Source organism: Oncorhynchus mykiss, chromosome 15, assembly GCF_057628025.1.
Source record: "Oncorhynchus mykiss isolate SJ-2025 chromosome 15, ASM5762802v1, whole genome shotgun sequence".
In the NCBI taxonomy this organism is placed as follows: Eukaryota; Metazoa; Chordata; class Actinopteri; order Salmoniformes; family Salmonidae; genus Oncorhynchus; species Oncorhynchus mykiss.
In genome coordinates, this window is record NC_143036.1 from 79,269,494 (window position 1) to 79,284,441 (window position 14,948).

At 48.0% G+C, this 14,948-nt stretch overlaps 1 protein-coding gene across 26 annotated transcripts in view; it reads right to left on the reverse strand.

Annotated features, from left to right (window-relative positions):
* LOC118938861 (glutamate receptor-interacting protein 1) overlaps window positions 1-14,948 on the reverse strand; it is a 722,511-nt gene that overhangs the window by 185,077 nt on the left and 522,486 nt on the right. For 21 of the 26 annotated variants that reach the window (XM_090201312.1, XM_090201307.1, XM_090201305.1 and 18 more), the window contains one exon: window positions 4,235-4,315. The exons of the other annotated variants lie outside the window; for them this stretch is intronic. In XM_090201312.1, the coding sequence (XP_090057438.1) occupies window positions 4,235-4,315 (81 nt within the window). The remainder of the gene's footprint in view (window positions 1-4,234; window positions 4,316-14,948) is intronic. 26 annotated transcript variants of the gene reach the window in all.

Here is a 14,948-nt window from a genome sequence, read left to right on the forward strand (position 1 = left end):
TATTGATACAGTCCCCTGAACCAACGGAGGGTATTGATACAGTCCCCTGAATCAACGGACGGTATTGATACAGTCCCCGAACCAACGGAGGGTATTGATACAGTCCCCTGAACCAACGGAGGGTATTGATTCAGTCCCCTGAACCAACGGAGGGTATTGATACAGTCCCCTGAACCAACGGAGGGTATTGATACAGTCCCCTGAACCAACGGAGGGTATTGATACAGTCCCCTGAACCAACGGAGGGTATTGATACAGTCCCCTGAACCATTCTGTATTGATACAGTCCCCTGAACCAACGGACGGTATTGATACAGTCCCCTGAACCAACGGACGGTATTGATACAGTCCCCTGAACCAACGGACGGTATTGATACAGTCCCCTGAACCAACGGACGGTATTGATACAGTCCCCTTAACCAACGGACGGTATTGATACAGTCCCCTGAACCAACGGACGGTATTGATACAGTCCCCTGAACCAACGGACGGTATTGATACAGTCCCCTGAACCAACGGACGGTATTGATACAGTCCCCTGAACCAACGGACGGTATTGATACAGTCCCCTGAACCAACGGAGGGTATTGATACAGTCCCCTGAACCAACGGAGGGTATTGATACAGTCCCCTGAACCAACGGAGGGTATTGATACAGCCCCCTGAACCAACGGAGGGTATTGATACAGTCCCCTGAACCAACGGAGGGTATTGAAACAGTCCCCTGAACCAACGGAGGGTATTGAAACAGTCCCCTGAACCAACGGAGGGTATTGATACAGTCCCCTGAACCAACGGAGGGTATTGATACAGTCCCCTGAACCAACGGAGGGTATTGAACCAGTCCCCTGAACCAACAGAGGGTATTGATACAGTCCCCTGAACCAACCTGTATTGAAACAGCCCCCTGAACCAGATGAGGCTAGTGTAACCGAAGTGAAATGGCTAGCTAGTTAGCGCGCGCTAATAGTGTTTCAAACGTCACTCGCTCTGAGCCTTCTAGTAGTTGTTCCCCTTGCTCTGCATAGGTAACGCTGCTTCGATGGTGGCTGTTGTCGTTGTGTTGCTGGTTTGAGCCCAGGGAGGAGCGAGGAGAAGGACGGAAGCTAAACTGTTACACTGGCAATACTAAAGTGCCCAGAAGAACATCCAATAGTCAAAGGCTAATGAAATACAAATTGTATAGAGGGAAATAGTCCTGTAATTCCTATATTAACTACAACCTAAAACCTCTTACCTGGGAATATTGAAGACTCATGTTAAAAGGAACCACCAGCTTTCATATGTTCTCATGTTCTGAGCCAAAGGAACTGAAACGTTAGCTTTTTTACATGGCACATATTGCACTTTTACTTTCTTCTCCAACACTTTGTTTTTGCATTATTTAAACCAAATTGAACATGTTTCATTATTTATTTGAGGCTAAATTGATTTTATTGATTTATTATATTAAGTTAAAATAAGTGTTTATTCAGTATTGTTGTAATTGTTATTATTACAAATACATAAATAAATAAACAAAATCGTTGATTAATTGGTATCGGCTTTTTTGGTCCTCCAATAATCGGTGTTGAAAAATCATAATCGGTCGACCTCTAGTGGATAATATGGTAATACTGTTGCTACACTGTTTCAATTCTCTCTCTCTCTCTCTCTCTCTCTCTCTCTCTCTCTCTCTCTCTCTCTCTCTCTCTCTCTCTCTCTCTCTCTCTCTCTCTCTCTCTCTCTCTCTCTCTCTCTCTCTCTCTCTCTCTCTCTCTCTCTCTCTCTCTCTCTCTCTCTCTCTCTCTCTCTCTCTCTCTCTCTCTCTATCCTCGTGGGGACTTAAAATTGATTTAGTTATTCTAATCACTATCTCTCTCACAAAAAACATAATCGCCATCTCCCTCTTTTTCAAACAGATCCAAACATCTCTATCCATCCCCCAGTCTGTCCCTGACTAAACTCTCTCTCTGAAGCCAATGAGGCCAGTGTGTATAATAGCAGCGTGGCTTGGCAGTGAAGGATATCACTTTTATCTCGCTCTAGAGCTGAGCCTGGCGTTGTTGTTGTTGTTGTTGACAGAACAGCTTGTTAATAACTCTCAGACGAGGCCAGGAGACGCAACACATGCCCAGTAATCTGTTACTCAGAGAGTTGGCTCCCAGCGATACAACACATTCTGATAGAGCTCACTGAGTCCACGAGATACAACACATTCTAATAGAGCTCACTGAGTCCACGAGATACAACACATTCTAATAGAGCTCACTGAGTCCACGAGATACAACACATTCTAATAGAGCTCACTGAGTCCACGAAATACAACACATTCTAATAGAGCTCACTGAGTCCACGAGATACAACACATTCTAATAGAGCTCACTGAGTCCACGAGATACAACACATTCTAATAGAGCTCACTGAGTCCACGAGATACAACACATTCTAATAGAGCTCACTGAGTCCACGAGATAACAACACATTCTGATAGAGCTCACTGAGTCCACGAGATACAACACATTCTGATAGAGCTCACTGAGTCCACGAGATACAACACATTCTAATAGAGCTCACTGAGTCCACGAGATAACAACACATTCTGATAGAGCTCACTGAGTCCATGAGATACAACACATTCTAACAGAGCTCACTGAGTCCACGAGATACAACACATTCTAATAGAGCTCACTGAGTCCACGAGATACAACACATTATAATAGAGCTCACTGAGTCCACGAGATAACAACACATTCTGATAGAGCTCACTGAGTCCACGAGATACAACACATTCTAATAGAGCTCACTGAGTCCACGAGATAACAACACATTCTGATAGAGCCCACTGAGTCCATGATATACAACACATTCTGATAGAGCCCACTGAGTCCACGAGATAACAACACATTCTGATAGAGCTCACTGAGTCCACGAGATAACAACACATTCTGATAGAGCTCACTGAGTCCACGAGATAACAACACATTCTGATAGAGCTCACTGAGTCCACGAGATAACAACACATTCTGATAGAGCTCACTGAGTCCACGAGATAACAACACATTCTGATAGAGCTCACTGAGTCCACGAGATAACAACACATTCTGATAGAGCTCACTGAGTCCACGAGATAACAACACATTCTGATAGAGCTCACTGAGTCCACGAGATAACAACACATTCTGATAGAGCTCACTGAGTCCACGAGATAACAACACATTCTGATAGAGCTCACTGAGTCCACGAGATAACAACACATTCTGATAGAGCTCACTGAGTCCACGAGATAACAACACATTCTGATAGAGCTCACTGAGTCCACGAGATAACAACACATTCTGATAGAGCTCACTGAGTCCACGAGATAACAACACATTCTGATAGAGCTCACTGAGTCCACGAGATAACAACACATTCTGATAGAGCTCACTGAGTCCACGAGATACAACACATTCTGATAGAGCTCACTGAGTCCACGAGATAACAACACATTCTGATAGAGCTCACTGAGTCCACGAGATAACAACACATTCTGATAGAGCTCACTGAGTCCACGAGATAACAACACATTCTGATAGAGCTTACTGAGTCCACGAGATAACAACACATTCGAATAGAGCTCACTGAGTCCACGAGATACAACACATTCTGATAGAGCTCACTGAGTCCATGATATACAACACATTCTGATAGAGCTTACTGAGTCCACGAGATAACAACACATTCTAATAGAGCTCACTGAGTCCATGAGATACAACACATTCTAACAGAGCTCACTGAGTCCACGAGATACAACACATTCTGATAGAGCTCACTGAGTCCGTGTAAAAGTGTTCTATAGATTCAGATCAAGACATTCTAGAGCATGTTTGTAAAGGTTTTCTATTGTTGAAGCACAGACCGTTTCTTTCAGAGGCAAAGAGAGACATTTACGGGTGTGAAGGGGCAGAGGGTCAGGTGAGGTAAGGACAGGTACAGGCAGGTAAGAGATCACAACATATTGAAGTGAGCATTGAACTGCTTAGTGTGCCCTAGGAAAGGACTGGTGAGGGGAGGGGGCTAATCTAGCTCATTGGGAGGTGTGGGTTAGGTAGTAGGTGGGAGGTATTAGGTGACTAGTGTCCAATAGGACAGGTAAGGGGTGATGGGTCGATCACGTTTGGGGACAATCATGTTAGGGTTCATAGGTGAGATAATAAAAGTCCAGGCTCAGTGAGGGGTCAGAGGTCAGGGTCGAGAGGTTATGTATCCTTACCTGGGATACTCTGCCTCCTGATGGCCAGCGCTCCATCCGGTGGCCTGGAGGGGTTGGAGTGCTTTGTGTAAGGCCCCTCATCTGGAGAACAACAAGGAAGGGAAAGACACTGTCAGCTACTGAGTTGGGATGGCTACTGTAGCACTCACAACCACACAGTCAACAACCCCCTCACCAGGACCAAGGAGTCAGATAGCACTCACAACCACACAGTCAACAACCCCCTCACCAGGACCAAGGAGTCAGATAGCACTACAACCACACAGTCAACAACCCTCTCACCAGGACCAAGGAGGCAGATAGCACTCACAACCACACAGTCAACAACCCTCTCACCAGGACCAAGGAGTCAGATAGCACTACTCAGAGTCAACAACCCCCTCACCAGGACCAAAAAGTCAGATAGCACTCACAACCACACAGTCAACAACCCCCTCACCAGGACCAAGGAGTCAGATAGCACTACTCACAGTCAACAACCCTCTTACCAGGACCAAGGGGTCAGATAGCACTCACAACCACACAGTCAACAACCCCCTCACCAGGACCAAGGAGTCAGATAACACTCACAACCACACAGTCAACAACCCCCTCACCAGGACCAAGGAGTCAGATAGCACTACAACCACACAGTCAACAACCCCCTCACCAGGACCAATGAGTCAGATAGCACTACTCACAGTCAACAACCCTCTCACCAGGACCAAGGAGTCAGATAGCACTACAACCACACAGTCAACAACCCTCTCACCAGGACCAAGGAGTCAGATAGCACTCACAACCACACAGTCAACAACCCCCTCACCAGGACAAAGGAGTCAGATAGCACTACAACCACACAGTCAACAACCCCCTCACCAGGACCAAGGAGTCAGATAGCACTACTCAGAGTCAACAACCCTCTCACCAGGACCAAGGAGGCAGATAGCACTACAACCACACAGTCAACAACCCCCTCACCAGGACCAAGGAGGCAGATAGCACTACTCACAGTCAACAACCCCCTCACCAGGACCAAGGAGGCAGATAGCACTACTCAGAGTCAACAACCCTCTCACCAGGACCAAGGAGGCAGATAGCACTCACAACCACACAGTCAACAACCCCCTCACCAGGACCAAGGAGGCAGATAGCACTACTCACAGTCAACAACCCTCTCACCAGGACCAAGGAGTCAGATAGCACTACAACCACACAGTCAACAACCCTCTCACCAGGACCAAGGAGTCAGATAGCACTACAACCACACAGTCAACAACCCCCTCACCAGGACCAAGGAGTCAGATAGCACTACAACCACACAGTCAACAACCCCCTCACCAGGACCAAGGAGTCAGATAGCACTACTCACAGTCAACAACCCTCTCACCAGGACCAAGGAGTCAGATAGCACTACTCAGAGTCAACAACCCTCTCACCAGGACCAAGGAGTCAGATAGCACTACTCACAGTCAACAACCCTCTCACCAGGACCAAGGGGTCAGATAGCACTCACAACCACACAGTCAACAACCCCCTCACCAGGACCAAGGAGTCAGATAACACTCACAACCACACAGTCAACAACCCCCTCACCAGGACCAAGGAGTCAGATAGCACTACAACCACACAGTCAACAACCCCCTCACCAGGACCAATGAGTCAGATAGCACTACTCACAGTCAAAAACCCTCTCACCAGGACCAAGGAGTCAGATAGCACTACAACCACACAGTCAACAACCCTCTCACCAGGACCAAGGAGTCAGATAGCACTCACAACCACACAGTCAACAACCCCCTCACCAGGACCAAGGAGTCAGATAGCACTACAACCAAACAGTCAACAACCCCCTCACCAGGACCAAGGAGTCAGATAGCACTACTCAGAGTCAACAACCCTCTCACCAGGACCAAGGAGGCAGATAGCACTACAACCACACAGTCAACAACCCCCTCACCAGGACCAAGGAGGCAGATAGCACTACTCACAGTCAACAACACCCTAAACCAGGACCAAGGAGGCAGATAGCACTACTCAGAGTCAACAACCCTCTCACCAGGACCAAGGAGGCAGATAGCACTCACAACCACACAGTCAACAACCCCCTCACCAGGACCAAGGAGGCAGATAGCACTACTCACAGTCAACAACCCTCTCACCAGGACCAAGGAGTCAGATAGCACTACAACCACACAGTCAACAACCCTCTCACCAGGACCAAGGAGTCAGATAGCACTACAACCACACAGTCAACAACCCCCTCACCAGGACCAAGGAGTCAGATAGCACTACAACCACACAGTCAACAACCCCCTCACCAGGACCAAGGAGGCAGATAGCACTACTCAGAGTCAACAACCCTCTCACCAGGACCAAGGAGGCAGATAGCACTCACAACCACACAGTCAACAACCCCCTCACCAGGACCAAGGAGGCAGATAGCACTACTCACAGTCAACAACCCTCTCACCAGGACCAAGGAGTCAGATAGCACTACAACCACACAGTCAACAACCCTCTCACCAGGACCAAGGAGTCAGATAGCACTACAACCACACAGTCAACAACCCCCTCACCAGGACCAAGGAGTCAGATAGCACTACTCACAGTCAACAACCCTCTCACCAGGACCAAGGAGTCAGATAGCACTACTCAGAGTCAACAACCCTCTCACCAGGACCAAGGAGTCAGATAGCACTACTCACAGTCAACAACCCTCTCACCAGGACCAAGGAGTCAGATAGCACTACAACCACACAGTCAACAACCCCCTCACCAGGACCAAGGAGTCAGATAGCACTACAACCACACAGTCAACAACCCCCTCACCAGGACCAAGGAGTCAGATAGCACTCACAACCACACAGTCAACAACCCCCTCACCAGGACCAAGGAGTCAGATAGCACTACTCACAGTCAACAACCCTCTCACCAGGACCAAGGAGTCAGATAGCACTACAACCACACAGTCAACAACCCCCTCACCAGCACCAAGGAGTCAGATAGCACTACAACCACACAGTCAACAACCCCCTCACCAGGACCAAGGAGTCAGATAGCACTACAACCACACAGTCAACAACCCCCTCACCAGGACCAAGGAGTCAGATAGCACTACTCACAGTCAACAACCCTCTCACCAGGACCAAGGAGTCAGATAGCACTACTCAGAGTCAACAACCCTCTCACCAGGACCAAGGAGTCAGATAGCACTACTCACAGTCAACAACCCTCTCACCAGGACCAAGGGGTCAGATAGCACTCACAACCACACAGTCAACAACCCCCTCACCAGGACCAAGGAGTCAGATAACACTCACAACCACACAGTCAACAACCCCCTCACCAGGACCAAGTAGTCAGATAGCACTACAACCACACAGTCAACAACCCCCTCACCAGGACCAATGAGTCAGATAGCACTACTCACAGTCAACAACCCTCTCACCAGGACCAAGGAGTCAGATAGCACTACAACCACACAGTCAACAACCCTCTCACCAGGACCAAGGAGTCAGATAGCACTCACAACCACACAGTCAACAACCCCCTCACCAGGACCAAGGAGTCAGATAGCACTACAACCACACAGTCAACAACCCCCTCACCAGGACCAAGGAGTCAGATAGCACTACAACCACACAGTCAACAACCCCCTCACCAGGACCAAGGAGTCAGATAGCACTACAACCACACAGTCAACAACCCCCTCACCAGGACCAAGGAGGCAGATAGCACTACTCACAGTCAACAACCCCCTCACCAGGACCAAGGAGGCAGATAGCACTACTCAGAGTCAACAACCCTCTCACCAGGACCAAGGAGGCAGATAGCACTCACAACCACACAGTCAACAACACCCTCACCAGGACCAAGGAGTCAGATAGCACTACAACCACACAGTCAACAACCCCCTCACCAGGACCAAGGAGTCAGATAGCACTACAACCACACAGTCAACAACCCCCTCACCAGGACCAAGGAGTCAGATAGCACTACAACCACACAGTCAACAACCCCCTCACCAGGACCAAGGAGGCAGATAGCACTACTCACAGTCAACAACCCCCTCACCAGGACCAAGGAGGCAGATAGCACTACTCAGAGTCAACAACCCTCTCACCAGGACCAAGGAGGCAGATAGCACTCACAACCACACAGTCAACAACACCCTCACCAGGACCAAGGAGTCAGATAGCACTACAACCACACAGTCAACAACCCTCTCACCAGGACCAAGGAGTCAGATAGCACTACTCACAGTCAACAACCCTCTCACCAGGACCAAGGAGTCAGATAGCACTACTCACAGTCAACAACCCCCTCACCAGGACCAAGGAGGCAGATAGCACTACAACCACACAGTCAACAACCCCCTCACCAGGACCAAGGAGGCAGATAGCACTACAACCACACAGTCAACAACCCCCTCACCAGGACCAAGGAGGCAGATAGCACTCACAACCACACAGTCAACAACCCCCTCACCAGGACCAAGGAGTCAGATAGCACTACAACCACACAGTCAACAACCCCCTCACCAGGACCAAGGAGGCAGATAGCACTCACAACCACACAGTCAACAACCCCCTCACCAGGACCAAGGAGTCAGATAGCACTACAACCACACAGTCAACAACCCTCTCACCAGGACCAAGGAGTCAGATAGCACTACAACCACACAGTCAACAAGAACACAGTCAACAACCCCCTCACCAGGACCAAGGAGTCAGATAGCACTACTCACAGTCAACAACCCTCTCACCAGGACCAAGGAGTCAGATAGCACTACTCACAGTCAACAACCCCCTCACCAGGACCAAGGAGTCAGATAGCACTACAACCACACAGTCAACAACCCCCTCACCAGGACCAAGGAGGCAGATAGCACTACAACCACACAGTCAACAACCCCCTCACCAGGACCAAGGAGGCAGATAGCACTACAACCACACAGTCAACAACCCCCTCACCAGGACCAAGGAGGCAGATAGCACTCACAACCACACAGTCAACAACCCCCTCACCAGGACCAAGGAGTCAGATAGCACTACAACCACACAGTCAACAACCCCCTCACCAGGACCAAGGAGGCAGATAGCACTCACAACCACACAGTCAACAACCCCCTCACCAGGACCAAGGAGTCAGATAGCACTACTCACAGTCAACAACCCCCTCACCAGGACCAAGGAGTCAGATAGCACTACTCAGAGTCAACAACCCTCTCACCAGGACCAAGGAGTCAGATAGCACTACAACCATATATATATATACACACTGTGCATTCGGGAAAGTATTCAGACCACTTTAATTTTTCCACATTTTGTTACGTTACAGCCTGTGATATTCCATTTTTATTTTTTTAAATAAAAATTAGCAAACATTTCTAAAAAAACAGGTTTTCATTATGAGGTATTGTGATGTCATTATGGGGTATTGTGATGTCATTATGAGGTATTGTGATGTCATTATGGGGTATTGTGATGTCATTATGGGGTATTGTGATGTCATTATGGGGTATCGTGATGTCATTATGGGGTACTGTGATGTCATTATGGGGTATTGTGATGTCATTATGGGGTATTGTGTGTAGATCGATGAGGGGAAAAAAACTATTTACACATTTTTGTAAATGTATTCAAAATAAAAACTGAAATATTATATTTCCATAAGTATTCAGACCCTTTACTCAGTACTTTGTTGAAGCACCTTTGGCAGCGATTGCAGCCTGGAGTCTTCTTCTTCAGGTTGGATGGGGAGCGTTGCTGCATAGCTATTTTCAGGTCTCTAGAGATGTCCGATCGGGTTCAAGTCCAGGCTCTTGCTGGGCCACTCAAGGATATTCAGAGACTTGTCCCCAAGCCACTCCTGTGTTAGTGTTGTTGTGCTGTTGGAAGGTGAACCTTCACCCCAGTCTGAGGTCCTGAGCTCTCTGGAGCAGGTTTTCATCAAGGATCTCTCTGTACTTTTCTCGTTTCATCTTTCCCTCAATCCTGATTAGTCCCCCAGTCCCTGCTTCTGAAAAATATCCCCACAGCATGATGTTGCCACCACCATGCTTCACCGTAGGGATGGTGCCAGGTTTCCTCCAGACGTGACATTTGGCATTCAGACCAAATAGTTCAATCTTGGTTTCGTCAGACCAGAGAATCTTGTTTCTCATGGTCTGAGAGTCCTTTAGGTGCCTTTTGGCAAACTCCAAGTGGGTTGTCATGTGCCTTTTACTAGGGAGTGTCTTCCGTCTGTCCACTCTACCATAAATCCTTGATTGGTGGAGTGCTGCAGAGATGGTTGTCCTTCTGGAAGGTTCTCCCATCTCCACAGAGGAACTCTGGAAGTCTGTCAGAGTGACCATTGGGGTTCTTGGTCACCTCTCTGACCAAGGCCCCTCTCCCACGAATTGCTCAGATTTGCTCTACGGTTTGCTCAGATTGGCCGGGCGGCCAGCTCTAGGAAGAGTCTTGGTGTTTCCACACTTTTTCCATTTGAGAATAATGGAGGCCATTGTGTTCTTGGGGAACTTCAATACTGCAGAAATGTTTTGGTACCTTTCCACAGATCTGTGCCTCGACACAATCCTGCCTCGGAGCTCTACGGACACTTCCTTCGACCTCATGGCTTGGTTTTTGCTCTGAAATGCACTGTCATCTGTAGGACCTTTATATAGACAGGTGTGTTTGCCTTTCCAAATCATGTCCAATCAATTGAATTTACCACAGTTGGACTCCAATCAAGTTGTAGAAAACATCTCAAGGATGATCAATGGAAACATGATGGAAAGGGTCTGAACACGCATGTACATATTTTTTTGTATATAAATTTGCAAACATAAAAAAAAAAAAAAAAAATGTCTAGGTTGATGAGGAATTTAGTTGATTTATTCCAATTTAAAATAAGGCTGTAACGTAACAACATGTGGTGAACAAGGGCAGGAGTCTGAATACTTTCTGAATGCTCTGTAGACTGAACATGTTTCTCCGTCTTCACCGTCACCAGGTAGACGTTTCTCCTTGGCGGCTCGGTGTCGGAGCGGCTCCTGGACGACCCAACCTGTCAACGCCGGCATAACGACTTGGACATGTTGACATGTTGAGGTGAAAGACAACGCTCAATCAAACCACTGACATCCCTTCATCTCAGTGTGTCGGTCAGCACACAGAGGAAACCCCTTCTCTCTCCTAGTACAGAGACAACAGACAGTTATCGGCTCCACTGCTGAAATAACCATCTGACGGCAGCATGAACAGAACCAGTAGTCTCAGGAACACAACACCAGTAGTCTCTGACAGGACCAGGAACACAACACCAGTAGTCTCTGACAGGACCAGGAACACAACACCAGTAGTCTCTGACAGGAAGTCAACAACAGTAGTCTCTGACAGGACTAGGAAGACAACAACAGTAGTCTCTGACAGGACCAGGAAGACAACACCAGTAGTCTCTGACAGGACCAGGAAGACAACAACAGTAGTCTCTGACAGGACCAGGAAGTCAACAACAGTAGTCTCTGACAGGACCAGGAAGACAACACCAGTAGTCTCTGACAGGACCAGGAACACCACACCAGTAGTCTCTGACAGGACCAGGAAGACAACAACAGTAGTCTCTGACAGGAAGCCAACAGTAGTAGTGTCTGACAGGAAGACAACAGTAGTAGTCTCTGACAGGAAGACAACAGTAGTAGTGTCTGATAGGAAGACAACAGTAGTAGTCTCTGACAGGAAGCCAACAGTAGTAGTCTCTGACAGGACCAGGAAGACAACAACAGTAGTAGTCTTTGACAGGAAGACAACAAAAACAGTAGTAGTCTCTGACAGGAAGACAACAACAACAGTAGTAGTCTCTGACAGGAAGACAACAACAACAGTAGTAGTCTCTGACAGGAAGACAACAACAACAGTAGTCTCTGACAGGAAGACAACAACAACAGTAGTCTCTGACAGGAAGACAACAAAAACAGTAGTAGTCTCTGACAGGAAGACAACAACAACAGTAGTAGTCTCTGACAGGAAGACAACAACAACAGTAGTAGTCTCTGACAGGAAGACAACAACAACAGTAGTCTCTGACAGGAAGACAACAGCAGTAGTAGTGCCTGACAGGAAGACAACAACAGTAGTAGTGTCTGACAGGAAGACAACAGCAGTAGTATTGCCTGACAGGAAGACAACAACAGCAGTAGTCTCTGACAGGAAGACAACAACAGTAGTAGTCTCTGACAGGAAGACAACAGCAGTAGTGTCTGACAGAAAGACAACAGCAGTAGTAGTGCCTGACAGGAAGACAACAACAGCAGTAGTCTCTGACAGGAAGACAACAACAGTAGTAGTCTCTGACAGGAAGACAACAGCAGTAGTGCCTGACAGGACCAGGAAGAGAATACCTTTGTCCTCCCCACAAAGACCTCCTGTCTTAGGGCTCCAGATGAGTGCTTGTCTCAGCATCCTCCATTGCTCCAGTACATTAGGCTTTGTGGAATGCATGGAGGGGGGTCAGGGATTACTGGGATGTCATGTGAAGACAGAGGGGGGGGAGGGGGGGGGGGGGGGGGGGGGGGGCTATCATCACTGAACAGCAGCCACTGCTTATGGACCCCAGCCATACACACACACACACACACACACACACACAAACTAATGCAACCAATGTCACTCATTACCACAATCATGCATACACATTATACACCACGCACACACACTGTCAATATGAATTCACACATTTGATATTCTCTCCTCTCTCTCGCTCTCACTGCGTTCATGATGAGCTTTAAGTGCCAGAAACAGGAAGTGTTAAATGAGGAAAAGACAGAATGATCATTCATAGGACACTTGGTATTCTGCTTATTGTGCTGAGTGAGACTCTAGAACACTCGGTATTCTGCTCATTGTGCTGAGTGAGAATCTAGAACAATCGGTATTCTGCTCATTGTGCTGAGTGAGACTCTAGAACACTTGGTATTCTGCTCATTGTGCTGAGTGAGACTCTAGAACACTTGGTATTCTGCTCATTGTGCTGAGTGAGACTCTAGAACACTTGGTATTCTGCTCATTGTGCTGAGTGAGACTCTAGAACACTTGGTATTCTGCTCATTGTGCTGAGTGAGACTCTAGAACACTTGGTATTCTGCTCATTGTGCTGAGTGAGACTCTAGAACACTTGGTATTCTGCTCATTGTGCTGAGTGAGACTCTAGAACACTTGGTATTCTGCTCATTGTGCTGAGTGAGACTCTAGAACACTTGGTATTCTGCTCATTGTGCTGAGTGAGACTCTAGAACACTTGGTATTCTGCTCATTGTGCTGAGTGAGACTCTAGAACACTTGGTATTCTGCTCATTGTGCTGAGTGAGACTCTAGAACACTTGGTATTCTGCTCATTGTGCTGAGTGAGACTCTAGAACACTTGGTATTCTGCTCATTGTGCTGAGTGAGACTCACAGTGGGACCTGCTGCTAACGGGATCAGCAGGGACTCTCTCTCTCTCTCTCCCTTTCCCTCCCTCTCTTTCTCTCTCTGTTCCTCTCCCTCGTCTCTTTCTCTCCCTTCCCCCCCTCCCTTCTCTCTCTCTGTTCCTCTCCCTCGTCTCTTTCTCTCTCTCTCTTTCTCTCCCTCATCTCTTTCTCTCTCTCTCTGTTCCTCTCCCTCGTCTCTTTCTCTCCCTCATCTCTTTCTCTCTCTCTGTTCCTCTCCCTCGTCTCTTTCTCTTTCCCTCCCTCTCCGTTCCTCTCCCTCGTCTCTCTCTCTCCCTCGTCTCTTTCTCTCTCTCTGTTCCTCTCCCTCGTCTCTTTCTCTTTCTCTCCCTCTGTTCCTCTCCCTCATCTCTCTCTCTCCCTCGTCTCTTTCTCTCTCTCTGTTCCTCTCCCTCGTCTCTTTCTCTTTCTCTCCCTCTCTGTTCCTCTCCCTCGTCTCTTTCTCTCCCTCATCTCTTTCTCTCTCTCTGTTCCTCTCCCTCGTCTCTTTCTCTCCCTCATCTCTTTCTCTCTCTCTGTTCCTCTCCCTCATCTCTTTCTCTCTCTCTGTTCCTCTCCCTCGTCTCTTTCTCTCTCTCTGTTCCTCTCCCTCGTCTCTCTCTCCCCCTCGTCTCTCTCTCCCCCTCGTCTCTTTCTCTCTCTCTGTTCCTCTCCCTCGTCTCTCTCTCTCCCTCGTCTCTTTCTCTCTCTCTGTTCCTCTCCCTCGTCTCTTTCTCTTTCTCTCCCTCTCTGTTCCTCTCCCTCGTCTCTCTCTCCCTCGTCTCTTTCTCTCTCTCTGTTCGTCTCCCTTGTCTCTTTCTCTCCCTCCCTCCCTCCTCTCTCTGACCTCCTGTCCATCAGATCAATAAGACCCAGCTACCCTGTCTACCGCTCTATTAAAGACCTCTCCTAGAGCTATGGATTTGTATTACACTACCCTGTGGAGATGATTGTGTGTGTGTGTGTGTGTGTGTGTGTGTGTGTGTGTGTGTGTGTGTGTGTGTGTGTGTGTGTGTGTGTGTGTGTGTGTGTGTGTGTGTGTGTGCGTAAGGGGTGGGGATTACTAGGGACATCTCGATATGATATTATCACAATACTTAGGTGCCAATACATTAAAGGCTTTTTGTAGTCACTGTGTGTTCCACTGTGTGTTGTGTCTTCTCTATGTGTCTGGGCAGTCACTGTGTGTTCCACTGTGTGTTGTGTCTTCTCTGTGTGCCTGGGCAGTCACTGTGTGTTCCACTGTGTGTTGTCTGTCCTTCAGTTAGAAGGTCTGTCTGT